The 19282-nt window shown below is 45.1% G+C and overlaps 1 protein-coding gene across 1 annotated transcript; it reads right to left on the bottom strand.

Annotated features, from left to right (window-relative positions):
* Positions 1 to 1008: 1008 nt before the first annotated feature.
* Positions 1009 to 16117, bottom strand: limd1a (LIM domains containing 1a). The gene is made up of 9 exons (XM_068760286.1): positions 15339 to 16117; positions 14968 to 15305; positions 10966 to 11067; positions 7343 to 7410; positions 6292 to 6354; positions 5610 to 5740; positions 4669 to 4720; positions 2835 to 2903; positions 1009 to 2237 (listed from the first exon to the last, which is right to left on the bottom strand). Exons 1-9 carry the CDS (start codon positions 16115 to 16117, stop codon positions 2103 to 2105), a joined length of 1737 nt encoding a protein of 578 aa, XP_068616387.1. The 3' UTR covers positions 1009 to 2102.
* Between the last annotated feature and the right edge of the window lie 3165 nt (positions 16118 to 19282).

The following is a 19282-nucleotide window of genomic DNA, read 5'->3' as shown; positions in this document are numbered from 1 at the left end:
GGTTGATTTAGGACAGACGTGTTGGGGAAGAAACTGCGCTACCTAACAACAATTTAACGATGAGGCATAAATTAACGCCAATTGTGTTCCCACTGAACTAACTCTAAACCTTTATAGAATGCCCACTGGTCATTATCATTTTCATTCAAGCTCAGTAGAAACAAAATAAAACACAAAAATCTTATTTTGGAATTTTTGTGTTTCGTAAATCACCAACTCTGGTCGGAACCAACTGACCAGGGGCCAACCGTGCGTACGTACAAAAACCTGACGTACGTACAAAAGCCTGACGTACGTCCATTCTCACCTCAAAGTTCAGATGCATCAAGAGTGGAACGGCCGTGGAAATGTGCGGCACCTCACGCCAACGTCATGATGGCGTACGCACGTTTCTGCAGCTGTTGGCCATGCCTTTGTAATCGCCAGGGTCTGTCTGTCCGTCAGCAAGATAACTCAAAAATGTCTGGACCCATCTGGATGACGTTTTCAGAAAATGTTGGGAATGTTACCAGGAACAGATGATTACATTTTGGTGAAGAACCAGATCCGGGATCAGTTTACAGTTTTCATTAAAATTGGAGTCAATGGAGCTTCAAAATGTATTCCTCCATATCTCGATTGATTATTGACCGATGGGGGCCTCTATCTTACCAACGAATTTTATCCGGATTTGATCCAGAATGACGTTAGAAAAAAATATTGCATTTCAACATTGAAAACTCAATTTACGGATTTAAAAAGCTGTTAAAAATACACATAAACTCCGATTCAGTTTTACTTTTCATAGTTGGTGTATAAAGACACCAAGAACAATTGAGAACATTTTCTATGATGATCCAGATCACCATGGAGATGGTGTGAATCCAATTTGAAGGGGAATGAGCTGCTCGGCGGAGGCCGGGGATGTGAAAGTCTTGGAGACTCTGCAATCTCAGGCCTTATCCCAGACCCTGCCACCCCATCCCTCCTATTCACTGTACCACACTTTAAATTGAAATATTTTATTGACCACAATCATACAATATGTTTGCTCTTTGACAATAGTACAGCTGGCTACAAAATAAGGACCTCAAATTAAAAGCAATTAAGTTTGTAAGGTCAGGACATAATTAAAATATGAATGGTAGGCAATCAAAACCGTACTTCCCACTGCAAATCACCAAATTCGTGTTTAAAGGGATTTGCGCAGGTCAAAATTAAAACCAAAATAAATGAGTGCAGGCCTGATATATATCTCTTCCGAATATAAAATGTTTGCCTGTATAATAAAATACAAATATACAGGCCAAACGTTAAACTCTTCATAGGCACACAGAAATGTGACTGGTCTTTAATCGGACTGGATATGACCGATGATGCCTGTTATAGAGCAGTGATACCTGTTCCTGAAGAATTTTTACTTCAATTTCAAAAGAAAAATGGCACCAAAAAACATGAAATAGTAAGCCCTAAGTTACACATGGTTCTATGATTTATTGTGTACCATATTTGCACATGGAAAAAGAAAGATTGCTCTGTTTACCACTGGCTGCTGGAGATAACTTATGATTTTATTTTTAAAATGTATTTCTATTGTTTCAAACATTGGCCTATGCAAATACACATTAACTGTTTACTGCACAAATAAACTGAAATGGGGGGAAAACAGGCATCCGTCACATTCTGCAAAAAGCTTGTCTCCTCATCAGATCTTTTAAAGAGATTATTTATGCATCACTTTTTAAGCTGTAATTTAAGAACAGATGTGTGAATGTGGCATTTACTACCAGACAGTTTTGACAGCTGATGCCACTAATATTTACATTTAAAATAACTCATATGGCAACATGTTTGATAAGTTATAGCCAGTATAACTCAATGTCTCACTGTGTTCAACGTTGTACTTCATTCCAATACTTCATTATTAGACCAAACCTCTTTAGGCACAAAAGCAAACTTCAATAGCATCCCCCTGAAAATACACATCAAAGCACAGTAATGATTTATCGCAGTAATCAATCCTCTACAACAAGAATTGTACACAAAAACAACTCCTGTTGTCAATCCCTTTGATGCAGTCCCCCCGTTCATCCACCAGGTTTCTCCCTCTACCTTCGGCAGCGCTAGTAGGAGGAGGCGTTGACAGAGGAGGAGCAGCTCGACTCGACGCTCTTCATGTGGCAGGAGTGGCAGAGGAGGTGGCTGTTCAGAGGGTAGCAGCGGTGACCCTCCTCGTCGTTCAGCTCCATTTTACATTCCTGGAAAACCAAAGAGGAGACACCTTCAATGACACGTTACAGTAGAGAATACATAGTCTGATGTCATGTGGAACCAGGTAAAGATTGGACAGTAGTCAGGTCAGGTGTGTAGAATAGAAATACTGGAATTAGAGCAGGTACATTTTTCTATTTACAATAAGAGGAAAACTTGTCATTACAAGCTTGTCTCAAACAAATGTGTCCTGAGACAATACAAGAATAAAAACTACACTATGGTCGATGATATAGGATTCCCTCATCTGCATTGTGGCTTCCAGTTTTCAGGAAGTTGCCTGGAAGATTAAAAACAAGAAAATAAATAGCTATTCACCAATAAAATGGAGAGCAGCTCATCACAGCTCAATGGTTTATGTTTTCATTAGATAAAAATCAATCTGCTGCTGGCAGAAAAAGAGAGAAGTGGTGCTTGAGTAAAATGACAGCATTGGGGCTGCATACTTGCATACTTGTAATACAGTGTATAATTACTGTAATTAAGATTGGCCATTTACTCATAATTTCCCTCAAAAAGCAGTTCAGATCATCTCTGGCTCAGAGAAAGTGAAATGTATGAAGACATGACAGGTAGAAACTCACCTCGCAGTGATAACATCCCACATGATAGTCTTTGTCCATGGATACAACTCGAATAGTTTCATCAGAACCCTGGAAAAGAGGTTCATGGAAACAAACACAACTGTTGTCAAATTTATCAAGAGACTCGCCTCAATCTGCTCGGTCTCAGTTTCATAAGAAAAAGAAAAACGTGTGCACCTTTATGTCAACCGAGCGCACTTCTTACTTTCAGTCATCCTTTTATAAACTATTCTAACATATGCGTCAATTTACTACTATTTAATGTAATTTAATAATAGCTGCAAGTACGCAGACTGTCGTGAATCATTTACAGCTCGCTTGTGCTTTTTGTTCTCATTATTCATCGCCGTTTTTGTTTCAGTCGTACTTCTCTGGTTACAGTATCAGCCTGAGAGGGAACTCCCCTGAACATCCATACAGCAGCTTAAATAAATGCAGCAGACAAAGCCTTGTTCCCAAACACACACACACACTTGTTTCATAAGGAGAGGGGACATTCTACCAAAGTCAGCTCTAATTTTGGACCTTTCTTAACTTTTGCCAGCATGTCCTGTTTGTGTGTCGACCGGCTGCCTCGATATCAGATTTTGTCTGATATTAGCAACACAAAATAAATGTACAATAACAGCATTGCCAGAATATCTACAGGAAATATCGAAAGAAAATATTGAGCAATCATATTCTTGTTACTTATTGCTAACAGATGAGGTGAGACTGGAAGCTCCTTGGAATATGATGTTTGCAGATGACATTGTGATCTGCAGTGAGAGCAGGGAGCAGGTAGATGAGAATTTAGAGAAGTGGAGGCCTGCTCTAGAAAAGAGAGGAATGAAGGTGAGCAGGAGTAAAACAGGGTGGACAGTGAAGTTACAAGGAGTAGAGGTAAAGAAGGTCGAGGACTTCAGGTACCTCGGGTCAAAAGTGCAGAGTGATGGAGAGAATGTGGAAAGGAAGTGAAGAATCGTGTGCAGGCAGGCTGGAACGGGTGGAGGAAAGTATCAGGTGTGCTCTGTGATAGGAGAGTGTCAGCGAGGATGAAGGGAAAGGTCTACAAGACAGTGGAGAGGCCAGCCATGATGGACGGCTTAGAGACAGTCTCTGAGGAAAAGACAAGAGGCGGAGCTAGAAGTGGTGGAGATGAAGATGCTGAGGTTCTCCTTGGGAGTGACCAGGTTGGATAGGATTAGAAATGAGACAATAAGAGGGACAGTGAAGGTCAGACGTTTTGGAGAGAAGGTCAGAAAGGACAGACTTCGATGGTTTGGACATGTCCAGAGGAGAGACGGGGACTGTATCGGTAGAAGGATGCTGAGGATGGAACTGTTAGGGAACAGGGCTAGAGGTCGACCCACGAGAAGATACATGGACGTAGTGAGGGAGGACATGAGAGTGTCTGGTGTTGGGGAGGACGATGCAAAGGACAGGGTGAAGGGGAGACGGTTGATTTGCTGTGGGGACCAATCAGGGGACGAGCCGGAAGAACAGTAGTAGTAGATTCTTGTTACTTTTCTGATACTTCTTGATACTTTGCTAATTTAGTTTTTCTTTTTGACAAATGTAAATATTCAAAGAGCGTCTGTAGCCATGACTACACTAAAGCACACAAGACATATCTGAATGGTGAAAAGGCCACCTGAATGAACATTACAACAATATGAAGTTTTTCCATTCCTCCCCGCTGTCCAGTCCACTCTTCCAACACATGGATCAAAATGTGTGAGAATTTAATAATTCTGATTTTGATTTCTTTTCTCATTAATGACAATCTGGACAGTCCTCATACTGTAATATTTAAACATCACCCGGACACACACAAAAGCGAGTGACAACTCACCTCTGAGGGCAGGATGGGCTGGTTACATGCTGCACATTTCGGCGCCAGGACCCTGAGATGAATTAAGAAACAGGTTTGAATAATTGCTGTAATTACATTTAAATAAATAAACTAAATGAAGTGCAGTCAGTTCATCATAACCCGACCAATTTAAATTCCTATTTGATGTCCCCATCCTGGTCGAGCCTCCCCCTCTCTCCTCCCCGACTAGATTCAGGACAACTGATGTGACCATGGAGATGCCCGATTTGCACATGTGCTGGCATTCCTTTAACCCACGTGATTCTGTAATTCCTAAAAGGAGTTTAAAATGAATTCATTGTGTCTGCACACGTGGCTGACATCTGAAAATCTGAGGGGAAAACATGCGGACAGACACGACTTTAGCTATAAATCAAACCGCGTCTACAACATGAAGGTTTTTGTGCTCGTATCAGCCTCAGGATCATGTCTGTGGTTGTACGTCTGGTTTTCTGCTGTGTGTCTACACGCAGGGAGAGGAAAGCTCGCATCTGCTCAGGTACTGCAGGTTCCAATCTTAACCTTTCCTGCAGAGCCTTGATTTTCCTCTCTGATGTTAAGCCCTGCTTTCTGTCCTTCTGGAGCATGTTACAGTCGAGGTCGGAGGCGTTCGCCTCCCTCCACCTCTCGCTGGACAGTCGCCTTGTCTCCCCCCCCCCCCCCCCCCCCCCTTTCCCTTTCATCCCTGACTTCGCTTCTCATGTGTCTGCTACATGTGGCGGAAAGAGACCGAGTCGACCCTTTGCCGCCAAGATCCGGCAGTAACGAGTGGAAAGTGAGGCGCTTGTGTGTTGTCACATAACTTGGAACATAACACCCGGACATTTTTCCACTGTCACAAGACGCTTATTTAGCACGGAGAAAAATTGGAGTCTTATGCTAAAGTTCCTTTGAAATACTGCAGGACAGGTGTGTGTGACCTGTGATAGTCTTTGAGACAGTAGATTTTATTTTCAGTGTCCACAGTGAAGGGCACTCCATCAAGGCTCTCATTACAGATGACACAGCGGAAGCAGCCAGGGTGGTACGACTTCCCGAGGGCCTGCAGGATCTATTAAGAGAGAAACGAGAGACGACTATTAGGACATCAATTCTCTATTCCATGTAGCATTAGCTCTCTCACATTACCCACCTCATGTGTGACCATTAACACTAAAACAGCCATTGTTCCGAGTCATGTTGTCGCCTTTAGATTAGACAAATGTTGAAGGATCCATATGAATGTATTTAGAATAAACTCACGCAGCCTACTTAGGAGATCATATAACGTAACAAATAGAGCACAATAAAGACAGACATGTCCTCCGTATCTGACAGCTGGAAGAAGAACACGTGTCGAAAAAAAAATCCTTCCTGTGCTGCAACACTTTCTGTTGTGATCATATGCTTTATGTACGAGTCTGCTTTGTTTTTACTCATGAGACCACGTGTGTGTGTGTGTGTGTGTGTTTGAGAGAGGGATGCACATGGGGAGCCGGTGAGTCTTCATCCAGATGTGTCTGCAGAAAGCTCATTAAGGGCGCAGCAGCTCTCAGTCTTCTGCTGAGATCAAACCCACACAGCCAAAGTTCGTACAGCCAGAGAGAAGAAACAGACACTCACCATGTCCATAATCAAATGTCCACATGCGTTGCACTTGTCTGCAGACTGCTGGAAACCGGAGTACTTCAACAGAGAGAGAGAAAGAAAAACCTCCACAGTGATCTCATTGAAGCTTGTAGTTATTTAATGGATGACTGGAGCCTCAGATTGAACACTAAGCAGCTGCACAAGGCCTCCCAGGCCCAATCCAAAGTAGCCTTTACGCTTCCACTTCTGCTGTTCTTTAAGATAAAGCCCTTCATTGAAACTGTTTAGAGACAGTCACTATCACTATTATGCATCAGCAGTGTCAGTGAAGATACACAACTCGCCCAGAAGAGAGTGTGGACATAATTATCAGCACATGAACAGTCTGGAGCAAATGTAGTTCCCTCAGAACCACTTTAGTCCAAAGAAACTGAATGTGTCGTTTGTGTTCTGTTACAATTGACAGCATGGCTCTATTGTGGGATGTCCCTCCCCCCCCCTGCACGGAGCAGGGAGGGCGCGCCACCTTGAGCTTTCATCTGCCCGCAATTTCTGTGGAAATTTGGATTATAATTAAACAACTAACAGATTAGAGTGGAAAGTGATGACGTTTTATACAAGCAGTGTTCCTGGAGTAGACAGGCACCAGCGTGAAAAAGAGCTGGGGGAAATACGTGCAACAAGAAAAACTGTGTCCTGCACAATGATATAAAAAAAAACATGCTGGAAATGACAACAAATGAAATCATGATTAATGTGCATCCATCCAGAATTGGTGCACTGGTGTGAATGGCCTGATCCCGCTTCACCCTATAAACCACAGCAAAAGCAGCTTCTCCAGTCACTGACCCCCCCTCCCAGTCCCACCCAATGGAGATTCAGTTGCATCAGATGTGCCACAAGGTCAAAGCCAAACTGTATTTTGTATTTAATTTGAGGGCTGGTTATATAGACGGCAACCTCAAAACAAAGGAGGTGTAGAGTGAACGCAGTATATATGAAAACGCTAAACGCACTTTTAAGGTCATGGCAAAGGTTGCTGGTTTGAGAGATACTAGATATTGATTGCGTATTGGCTGCTCACCAGAAAGTCCTCCTCACAGAAGACTTTCCCTCCGACGTAGTAGAACGCCTTCCCTCTCAGCCTTCGACCTGCCGGAGTAGACAGAAGCATTGATCATTCCACTGGAGACACACAGCAAGGCCCGCAACTCGGACAAATACTGCCTGAATCTTACAGAGCTGCGATCTCAGGCCCAGAAAATTGTTGCAGCACCAATGCATCAAGGTCTGTTGTGACTAATGACATTCATTTCATTAATGGAGCTCTCTTGAAATATTCATTATATGCTGCTGAATCCAAGGCAGATGAATGAAACAGCGGCTCTACGGTGTGCTGGGGTCTGAATGTAATCTAGTTGGGGACACGGAGCAGGCCTAGAGAGGACGAGGATCAAACAAATGAAGAGGACACGCTGATGAAATAAATCCTCCAGCTGTCCATCTGTCATCCTGCTCTATTAGATTTTGTGGCAAAGCATGAAAACAAACTGCGTCTCTTCTTTTATGTTGTTCTGTTAATAATTCTGATCTGAATCAGCCTGACACACACACACACACACACACACACACACAGTATTCCTGGCCAGGCCCCACAGGAAAGGAGAACATTCCCCACATTTTCTGAGTGGGAAGGTGAGGGAGGGGCGGGGTGTCGAACAGGAGCCTTCTTTATCTTCCGTCTCACGCTCTGTTTACCTGATGACATTTCTCACATGGTTATTTACTCCGTTGGAACAGTTTCATCTCAAGACAAAGAAGACATGGGTGTCGACATTTTAAAGTAAGAGTTTTCTTCACACCCACAAAACATTCCATGAATCTCTCACTAGTCTGACCGGTCGCCAGTTCACCACAGGGACAATCATTCACACACACACACACACACACACACACACACACACACACACACACACACTCACACACACCTATGGGCAATTTAGTGTCAGACTTGGACTCGAACCTGAACCTGCGACTTTCTAGCGGTGAGGCAACAGCGCTACCCACTACGCCATCGTGCTGCCCTTCGTGAGTTTAGTCATCATTATAAAACCTCTGTATGGGTTGATCATTATTTATTATCTGAGATAAACACGAGAAGTATTTTGTGTCCTTTTAACATCTCTGGCAGCATCACAGGACTCTTACTGATTCATCCCTAAATTGTTTATCAATTGTTTTTCAAGAAGATGTATTATTACTATTTAAATTTACTATGATAGAGGCCATTATCATATCCCCGCTCTAGAACACGGATCAATCGATCCATGTATCAGTCTCATCAATCTCCAATAGATTGATTGAGCTTCTACTCCTCTGTGCTCCGTCCTACCGGATTAAAGTTTGGAGAAAACTTGAATTACAAGGAGCAAAAACAATCTGAAACCTCATGAGGTTATACAACGGACATGTGAATTCTCTCTGACAGTTATTCACCATTTCATTGCCCGACTTTAAAAGAAGAAGAATGGCAATGCAGCAACCAAGGTCTGACCAAGCCTCGGATAATAGCCGCCTTAAATAGAGAACAGTCCTTTCTGTGGGGCGAAGGTGTGGACCTAGTCTCGGGTAATTACTGACAGATATCCTTGGAACGCGCCACAAAAGGAAGGAGGGAAGAATGAAGAGGATGAAAGTCAGATACGGGCAATTGCTTGGCTTCGCAATCCCGTCGCCTTTCCCAGTGAGACAGAGAGGGAAGGCTCTGAGCTTTGCGGACAGATAAGAGTTAAATTAAAGTCAGGAGTCAGGGCTGACTGCCTGAAAAGCACCAGAAAGAACCGTGATTATTGGTCTTATATAAAAATGTAAAATACCCGAGGGACTGAACAAAATACAAAGCCATTTTCGCATTAAAACATTCCCTTAATTTACGAATGTAGTCCCATTCAAAAAATATGGAATTCACAATGACCCAGGAATGACGTCTGAATTGAGCCTAAATCCTGCAAGTGCATTACTCGAGTGACACGCTGCTGCCTATTTGACTGAAGTACTTTTTACTGTAAACACTCAGCCCTTTTAAAGATATCTATGCGTAACTGATGCAAAAAAATACATCTTTCCTGCCAGTGTGAACGCATTTCTCTGACTGTGAAAAGCACAACATTCAATCCACCATACCGGACTATGGATTACGGATTACGGCCCATCAGCTCGTGTTCTCCCAACCCTGCCACCAGGCTGGGATAAGGAAGCTGAATTCAGATTCTATTTGCAGCTATCTTCATAAAATGAACACAAAAGGCATTTAACGTGGGGCAGCATTCTTCACAAAGATGGTCTCCTGCAAGCGAAGTCCTTACTATTAGCTACTATATAATCTCGGTCCAGGGTTGTGCATTAACTGGCCTAGTTGTAAACCTAATCCCTGAGGGAAGCCCCCCCCCGCAGCGACGTCGCAGACGGGCAGCCTGTCCCAGCCGCCAGTCACCTTGGGGAAACTTGTGGAGCGAGGAGGGCATGCGGAGGTTCGTGGTCTCATGACTGGTTATGTAACGCAATAAGTGTCATTTATCTTGACGCACTGTGAAGATGAAGATGCTATAAAGGCGCGGTGTGTGTGAGGGCGTTGCACCGTCTGCTGTGTGGCTACAGCATGAATACTTGTGTATGTATCAGTGTGCTGCTGCGGTGGGTGGCGAGGTCCCTCTGAATGAGCTCCCTGTTAAGCACTATATATTCACCCCAGTGGACATAACAGCGTCCAGTGTCCTCTAGAAGCCCCTCCTCCTGACGGCCCCTGTGCCTGCATTCCTCCCAGGCTGGGATGCTTTTCCCCGGGGGGGCCACTCATGGCGAGCGCCATCCGCATGCTCTCACATGGAACGAGCTGTGAAGTGTATGAGGACGGTGCGTGGGACAGTGCAACAAGTGAGAGATGACGCATTACTGATGCCTGGATGCACCTGATTGGTCAGGAGCCTACAATGAGTAATCAGCCGGCACAATCCTCAGGTCGCACTGACACATGGGATGGATAAATGTCCTTAAATCTTAATTTAGAGAGGCAAAACCTTAATTTTCATTGGTAACTGATGTCTTTAAAGTTAAAAAAAAAAGAATCTTTCTTGTGTAATTAAAAAGAAACAACAAAACAACGCCGCTCATGTGAGCTATGAGACACCGGTGTCGCATCTATAGTGTGATGATGTTTAACATTTGTATCAAACAGCATTTTGTACAAAATTAATTTAATAAAAACTAAATTGTATCCTGCATTTATACAGAATCAGTCCTGCCTCCGAGAACCTGTGAAAAAGAGTCTCTCGTCTTTCTCAACCATGATTTGTGCTTTCAAAAGCCTCCTGATTTGCACAAGACGTGGACGCACGCATTAATCTACAATAAACATACACTGACGGTGACTTCATTGACATGTGGACGAACTAGAGCAGAAAGTGTCCTGCAGTGAATGTCTTTGTGTGGGCTGGAGGCCCGCCTGGCTCACCCTGAAAGCAAACACCGGCGGTCCGGGGACGGTACTTCCCAAAATAACCGTGTGCCGGCGAGCGAGCGAAGCGGAAGGCAACACTTCCAGTGAAAGAGAACAGAGTCTTTGTCAAGCATATTATCCGGGAGGCGAGACGAGATTCTCAGGTAGAAGACGGGGAAAGTGTTTGAACAGCATGCTGTGAATGTACTCACTGCAGGCGCTGCAGGTGAAGCAGCTGTCATGGTAGAGGCTGCCCATGGCTTGGCAGGCCTGGTTGGCTCCATACACCGCCTTGTTGCACTTAACGCAGAGCCCTGCAACACAGCGCAGCAAGGAGGGAAGGTCAAAGGGAGACACGTGATCAGTTACAGCAGGCTAAATCAAACTCGTAAACGTGAGCATCACCCTTTTACTTTATTCTGTTAATGAAAAAGGGGCATTAAAGAGTCGTTGAAGCTACGATCCTGATTAAGCCGGGGAAGAACTTTATCTCCTTCGGTAGCTGAAGAACATCCGTTTAGGACTTTCAAAAACCCGATCACATGAGAGCACGCCTGGCAATATGAACGGGCGCCTCACGACGAGCTTCTGTGAGATCTGATCATATCAAAGAAGGAGCACAGCCTTGTCCAATCAATAATGATCTTTCATCACACTCGTTCACTACTGATCTCCTTCTGCCCCTCTGAGTCACATGGTGCTGCACCAATGACCCTAACGGACAGTCAGCAGAAGCTTCTGTTTCCACCACATCCGACACACGTCATGCGGCCGCCTCTTCCGCAGACGCGATCATTTAATAACCTTCTTCAGATGTTTTTCTTCAGGACAATATGCAACTGGGTTATATGCAAGTCAGCTAAAGCCATTTTGTAAAGCCACAACAAAGGACAAACATCACGATGGGCCCCAACAGCTGGAGAGAAGATTTAGTGATAACTTTATCAGAAAGGAGAAACTTACTTTTATATAAGATGGTTTCTTTACATGAAAACAGAAAAGTAGTAAAAATAATGAATGAAGGCTTTGGGAATCATGTTCTTCTCTAGATGAGTACCACGTGCCACAGAATAAACAGCGTGTGATGAATGGAATGCTACACTCACACATCTTTTTCAGGACTTCTTCAAGATCTGACATTGGGCCAAGCCCATTTTCCCTCTAACTGTTTATAGCTGTGAATTATAATCCCACTGGGAATAACAGTGTAGTCTGAGTCTCTCTCTTCCCTCTTCCCTCTCTCTTATTTTCGTAGTCACCTTCCCGCCAGTTGGGCAAATACAAATCTGCTTCTGGCCGCTTTCCCATGTTCCAGAATACTGTTATTATTGTTCAGCACCGACTGCTTCAGGTGGGGGGAGGGGAAGCAAAACAGGCAGCCAACCCCCCCCCCCCCCCCCCACTTTACCTTTCCCAGCTGTCAAAACTTACCAGGATGAAAAAGTGACCCTCACTGCAACCGTTTTTAGACTCAAGACTTTCAGATTCATTAATGGAAAACCCTGATTTTTAAAAGTGTCGAATGTTTTGACGCCTTAAAAGCGTTGACACCTTTCCGCCACTTAAAGGATGGAATAGAAAATAGCCTTAATATGCACCCCACACTCGGGCGGCGTGAGTCGATGCACGTGTGACCTGATAACCTTCGACGTGCACAACGTCAAAACTGTTGGGAGTGATGGACGAGAGGTTTAACGCCTTCAAACCTTAAAAAGAAGTGCAGCTGCTTCTGATTTAATGTTTGAGGATTACATGACCTGGATGGCTGACAATCTTCACACACACACACACACACACACACACACACGATATACATTTCACGCCTTCACACGTACATGTGTCCACGTCGCACCGTCTTTCACAGAAACGGACTAAACGCTGAGTCAACAGTGTTTTCCAGCGTTTACCGCAGCGCATACAGGCGCCACACCCAGGAGTGACATGGTGAATTCAGTCTGGTACCACAGGCCACGTGTTCACAGACAAGCAGACACAAAGATGTGCACGAGAGGACGTGAGCCTCCACAAAAAGCCAGGCAGCATGGAAGCAAAGCATTCCTGGAGAGATAGGAAGAAGGCTTCCTCCCAACAGTCAGAGGGGATAAATTAATCCTCCATCCCAACGCAACTTTAAATGTTCAAATGAATGTCTGTGTGGCTCAGAGGAAGAAGGAGCATTGGGATGCCCCCAAACTGCTCCCCTCTTGGATGAGCTTGACTATAAATCTCTCCTCCTATCAGGCTCCTCGGTTCAAGGGCAAAGAAGATCCGGCTAACTCGTCTGCAGGCGACTCATCCGTTCAGCTGCACAGCAGGACCCGCTGAAGTCGTCTGGGACTCCCCTCAAGACCCGATTTCTACAATTCCTCGCTCTCCTCCGTCAGACATTCCTGAGAGGTTCCCTGGTACAGCCGTTTTGGCAGCAGACTCATTTTCCCAGAAGCTCCGGCTGTAGTTGTGCCAATGAGCAACCGGCGTATGGTTATGAGCTGATGGACCCCAGTCCTGGAACACTGGATCGTTTCACACTACGATACTACCAAGACTTTAAGAAGTACAGTAAGTTCAGTTCCACAGATGAGCTGTCACATGCTTGTATATTTCAACCGGGGCAGCTTTCTATAATAATACTTCAGTCTTTTTTGAGGACAATTAGCCTACACAAGTTTTTTCCGGCACGAAAGCATGACTCAGAGGATGAGCCATGGCCTGGTGGGAACCCAGGAAGTGTGTGTGGGCTATATGTGGGAATAACAGAAAACAGCATATACTGTATCGCTCTAAAGCCCACATAGCAACATGTAAAAGGTTAGATTCTCAGTCAAGAGATTAGAATAAACTTGTGTGAGGTTTTTCAACACTTAAGTTCAACATTGTTGTACACAAAAAAAGAGAAGGTGCATGCGGCATGGTGGCGTACTGATTAGCGCTGTTGCCTCGCAGCAAGAAGGTACTGGGTTCGAATCCTAACTGCGGAGTTTGTCCGTTCTCCCTATGTCTGCGTGGGTTTTCTCCGGGTTTTCCGGTTTCCTCCCACTTCCAAAAAACAAGACATTGAGGTGAATTGACTGCTCCAAATTGTCCATAGTGTATGAGTGTGTGTGTGTGAATAGTTGTTTGTCTCTGTGGGTCTGTCCATGTATCTTCTCCTGGGTCGTCCTCTAGCCCTGTTCCCTGGCAGTTCCATCCTCAGCATCCTTCTCCCGATATAGTCCCCGTCTCTCCTCTGGACATGTCCAAACCATTGAAGTCTGGTCTCTCTGACCTTGTCTCCTAAACGTCTAACCTCCACTGTCCCTCTTACTGTCTCATTTATAATCCTATCCAACCTGGTCACTCCCAAGGAGAACCTCAGCATCTCAGAAAACCCACGTTGAATTAACACAGCTAAATTTACTATTCACGCTTCCGCTGGTTGCAGACGGCGTCCTCCAACATTCTACAATCACATCTCTGCTGTCTCTGAGTTTCCACCGTAACATTCCAGCAGGAAATTCCTCAAACCAAGAAGCAAGGATTTGGGTCATCTGCATGTGTGTGTGTGTGTGTGTGTGTGTGTACGTAAAGGGGCTCCTCTGTGGTTTCGTCTCCCTCGCTTTTTTATCTCACGGTCTAGCAGGAAATCCAATTTTCACGAATGGTACCGGCTGCAAATCATGTCGCCGATGCGACGCGAGCGTCACTTCAAGCTGTAGTCGAGGCCGCTGGACGCGCTCCGACATCCTATGGAGTGTTTTCATGGTTACAATCTTGAACCTCTTCACCACCATATTCGACACGGCGGGCCTTTAATGGAGCCAAACAAATGAGTTCAGTTATCAGTGCTGCTTCAGGAGGAATCCACTGAATCTCTGGGAGGCGATAAGAGCGCCAGATTCTTGGCCCTGCCTTTTATTCGTTTTTTTCTGCCAGCTGCAGAGAGGGTATGAATCATTAAATACAAAAACACAGAAAACAAATTACAAAAGTATTCCCGTCTGCATTCCACAGACAAAAAGGAGAGGCGGCGCACAAACCATCAAAGAAACGAGACTATTGGTTGGGACTATGACTAATCTACAGCCAAAGACGCACAAGGGAAGGGTGATGAAGGGTGTGTGTGTGTGTGTGTGTGTGTGTGTGCGTGCGTGAATCTCGTCTACGGTTCAATGGATTGTACAATGGTAGCCCATAAGTGACACCAAGCCCTGTGGTTTCTGGGTAAACTGTCTTACCAAAATAGTCCGCCTTTGGTTGTGCGTCCATCTCTTTTTCCAGACGCTTGGTGAGCGCTTCTAGTTTTAGTTCAGCCGCTGAAGGCCCCTGCTCCTTGGCTTGGGCGGGGACAGGCTGGCAGAGTAGTCGGACAGATGTAGGCGCGCTCGGGACTTCAGCTTCTGCGCCGGAAGCCCGTCCACGGCCGGACATCGGGCTCGGACCTGGAATCTGGCTGCTGCTTTTGGGAACACTGGCGGCGATGGAGGCAGCAGGTGTACCCTGAGGCGATTCAGAGGGCGCAGGTAGACGCCAGGAAGTGGCTGCAGGACCGTTGTGGTTGGGAGAGGGCCTGTAACTTGGAGAAGGCGGTCCCACGTACGATGCAGACTTCGCAGGGGGCTGCTGCGTGTGGTAGTCGGCGCTCCTGGGGACGCCACTCAAAGGCAGCAGGGCTGGGATGAGGTCTGGTTTTGTGGAACCAGACGTCTCTCTGACCCAACCAGTGGCCGGCCCAGCGGGGGCCGGCGGGCTGCTGCTTGCTGACTGGGTGGCAGCCTGGGCTGGAGCACAGGGGGGTGCAGGCTGCCCGTGGGGGGGCTGCTGCTGCTGGGCTGCACCCATGAGCCCAGATAGAGAAGGGGAAGGCTGGCTCACACCGGATGGAGCCCAAGGCTGGCGTGGCTGCGTGGGCGCGCCGTGGGACGCGTCCCCTGAGTGGGGGGGAGTGTGTTGCTGGTCCGGATGAGGCTCGTTGTGATCGTGGCTATGAGCCCATTCGGTTGAAGGTTCCGATCGGAAGCCCGCGTTCTGCGCGCACTGGCTCCCCGCCGCGCCGCCCGGCGTCGGGCCGGAGCCGATCGGAGGCTTCGCTGCCGGCTCGCCCGGCTGTCTGTGGCTGCTGATGGGGGGTCTGTCTCTGGTGGGATGGGTGCTGTTGTAGCCCCCATTCATTTTAATAGCTTGGCTCGTTCTCGCCATCTCCTCTTGGTGTTTCTGCATGTGGATCTTCGTCATCTTGGAGGCAAAAACTTTCCTCGTCTCCTCGAAGTCGGGGTTATTCCCTGCGTCTCTCCTGGTGCGGAATAAACCGTCCCTGGACGCCTCGTACATGTTCAGGTCCTCGATGAACTTGCTCGCCTCGAGTCCGAAGTCCTCGTATTTATCCATCGTGTGTCAATGAAGTAAATCCCTAATCTATAATCTCCAGAGCGCGTTAACAGATTACAGTCCGGCAGCGCGACGGCAGGAACTTTTTCTGTTGTTCCAAACTTTCCTGCGCTTTATTCCTGCTTCCACGTCCACGCTCGACGCAGCTCCGTCTCAGCTCCCCGAACAAGCCCCCAGCCTGTCTGCTTATAAATGCGAGCAGATCCCAGACCCGATAGCCCGGACAACCCCCCCTCCTCCTCCCGTTCTACGGTCCCGGTGGGGAACTCATTCAAAACTTTATCCTCCGTGGGGCTGTCAAAAAAGGAAAAAGAAAAGAAAAGAAAAGAAAGAGGTGAAAATAAAACAAGAGCTTAAAATAAGTAGGAGCTGATAGGAGTTCGTTCCCGTTAACGCGCAGCGGACCGTGGGATCGCCTCCGGTGCGCTCAGCGGCCGCCGGTCGGTCGTTTTATTAAAGGGACAGTGTTCAAGCTGGGAGCGTCAATTACGCGCTGCCGACAGTTTACGTGATGATAAAGTGCCCGAGCTGCGGGCAGATAGCCATCAGCGCAATAATGTCCCTCACATCCTGCGTCATTTTTAGAAAATGACTCAGACCCGTCATTTCCTTAGGATGATTTTAAATGCGGGATTTCATTTCATGCAGGGCCAGAGTATTTACAGCTAGTCTGACTTCCAGCAGTGTTAATGCATCGGGACAAAAGAGATTTAGACATAAAATAACGTAGAGCAAATTGTATAAGTGTTACTGAGTGTTTTACATAATGAAAAAGCAATTCTCTATCTCTAGACCATTTTAAACATGCAAAAACAAAAGCAGGATAGTCAAGGTAAAACATTCCAGATAATAAACCACAATAGAACTAAAGGATCTACACATGAATAAAACAGGAATGTATGGAACACTTGGGCAAATAAATAAACAGGACAGAGACATGAAAGCCAGATTTTGATAATGGGACTAAAGTGTAACATCAACACTCCCTGCAGCGGCCCTCAGGAAGGCTGTATCTATGGGACCACAATAATAAAAGGAAGCCTCTGTGGTTTCTAGTTTGGGAATAAATAAAAGCCCATAGGCAGGAAACAAGAGGGCTCTAGGAAGGATAAAAGTATATTTTTTAAAATGGAGAACTTAGACCAAAATGTAAAGCTTTAAAAGCCAAATAACAGATTATATTCATATTATATTCATTGGATTTAAACCAATTACCAGATAGTCCAATTTAATTGTGAATCTATCTAAAAGAATCTCATCATCCACCATATTAAGAATTGCAGTTAAAACAATAATGACACGTCTCTTTCATATCCCAGTTGTGAATTAAATTATTTATTATCTTGGCAATATCTTGAGAAAAGTCATAAAAGTTAATTAAATATGTTATACAACTCTTAAATTGGCCATAAAATCTTTATAAAACAGGTATGGGAACAGTGTTTCAAAAGCTTAAGAATTGAGAAATATTAGACTACTGAGGAATGAGTTATTATTCTGGGATACATTTATAATTGGGACAGAATTTAAAGCTGGTGCCTGAAGTATACATTTACCTGCGAAATCTTGCTTTGAAAAAGTACTTTGTGAGAGACATAGAACTACAAATTATTTACCAGCATGTGTATGTAAAACAACTGTAGTCATTCTAACTGTAACATTGTGACACCCATAAACAGTGCAGTGGAATAAACCCTTATAAATGTGCTGTAACTATATGGGCGTGTTGCTCTTGTGGTTTAGGGGCTATTTACAGTGCTGCTCGCTCTGTTTTGATGGAATGATGTCACACATTCCTGCTGCTGGCACACACACAGTGACCCCCACACACACACACACTTCATATTTTGACCTTACCCAAGCTGGAATATTTGAGAGCGTTTGGCTACAGTATGGAATAATTCATATGTATTGGGAGAAAGCCTCAGTCTCCCAGGAAAAGTATAGAACCCCATTTTGTTTGAGTCCTCGATGGAACCTTATTCTCTGAGTGACCAGGTAATGTATAAAAAAACGAAGCCAGCATTAAACAGTGCAGTGCATTCATGTATTTGACATATTAAAGGGACACTTGAAAATCTGCATGCACAAAGAGCTCATCCAGTAATTAACCTTGCAGCAGACCAGCAGATAATGAGCTGTGGCATTATTCCCTGCCCAGACAAGCGCTGCAGCGCTGCAGCCATGGAGACCTTGACTCGCTGCACGCTCCGCCCGGATTTTCCACCAGCAGCATCTCTCAAAATGAAGGAGAGCAATTTTCTTGAACTTGTTGGAGACCATTCATGCTGGACATCATGGCTGCGGCTCTGAAAAGTGAGTGAGTCACCGTGATATACTGCTCCCTGTTCAGTAATCCTGCTCGTCGCCATGGAAACTGCAGATCTGATGAAATGTGTTAATTACTCCAGTTTGATCAAGTACACGACTATACTTTTTTTTTTTTTTTTAACACTGATCATAATCTTACTTATCTAGTTAATCAAACATGGTGTAACTTAAATCCGGAAGGCGTTTCCTCACATTGGTGATCTGTCTAAAATTACAAACATGTCGTCTTCCTCAAAGACACAATGACTTGAGCTCATTGTTTGAGCCAGTTCAAGTTCAGACCTGTTTATTAGCCGGCATTGCAAGGAGTGTGAAGTTGTGAAAACAACTGCAAAAAGAGGAAGAGGTCACCGTAACAAACTGCGTCCCTTCAGTCAAATTCTCATTACATGCAGCCAATCTGAAAGTGTGAAAGACAATAAGAGAGGAGTTGATGGAAGACAAAATGCCCTATGTCTTTGTACTCCTTCTTTCCGTGTCCCGAAAGCATCTGGTTTAGATCAAATTCACAGAATCTGAAACAATGCAGACAAAATGAACAGATTTCTGGCTCAGTGTTCCCCTCGCTTCATTTGCGGTTTCTCTTCCTGTTTTTCTGTCTCTCTTGAGAGCCTTTTCCTTTCACCTGATGGCCAGAGATAGAGCACAGAAATATGGAAAAAAGGTCAGGAGGGGGGATCAGCCAGGAATGTTTAGTTTTGCCTTCTGTCTGCACATTTTATCCATCATGTTTTTAAATGGGAAAACAACCCGTCTTGTCACTTACATAAGGAGACGAAGCATGATTTTATCAGTCTCAAGACCGACATCTTATACTGTAAAAATAAAAGCACT

This window comes from Brachionichthys hirsutus, chromosome 3 (genome assembly GCF_040956055.1).
Source record: "Brachionichthys hirsutus isolate HB-005 chromosome 3, CSIRO-AGI_Bhir_v1, whole genome shotgun sequence".
In the NCBI taxonomy this organism is placed as follows: domain Eukaryota; kingdom Metazoa; phylum Chordata; class Actinopteri; order Lophiiformes; family Brachionichthyidae; genus Brachionichthys; species Brachionichthys hirsutus.
The sequence above is the reverse complement of the archived record's forward strand: the minus strand, read 5'-3'. Positions and strand labels throughout refer to the sequence as shown.

Excerpts from the sequence above, each read along its gene's own strand:
- limd1a (XM_068760286.1), bottom strand. The coding sequence starts at position 16,117 with ATGGATAAATACGAGGACTTCGGACTCGAGGCGAGCAAGTTCATCGAG. Across the intron at positions 7,411-10,965 it reads CTTCACCTGCAGCGCCTGCA|GTCGAAGGCTGAGAGGGAAG; the intron begins GTGAGTACATTC and ends CTACTCCGGCAG. Across the intron at positions 4,721-5,609 it reads TGTCTCAAAGACTATCACAG|GGTCCTGGCGCCGAAATGTG; the intron begins GTCACACACACC and ends AATTCATCTCAG.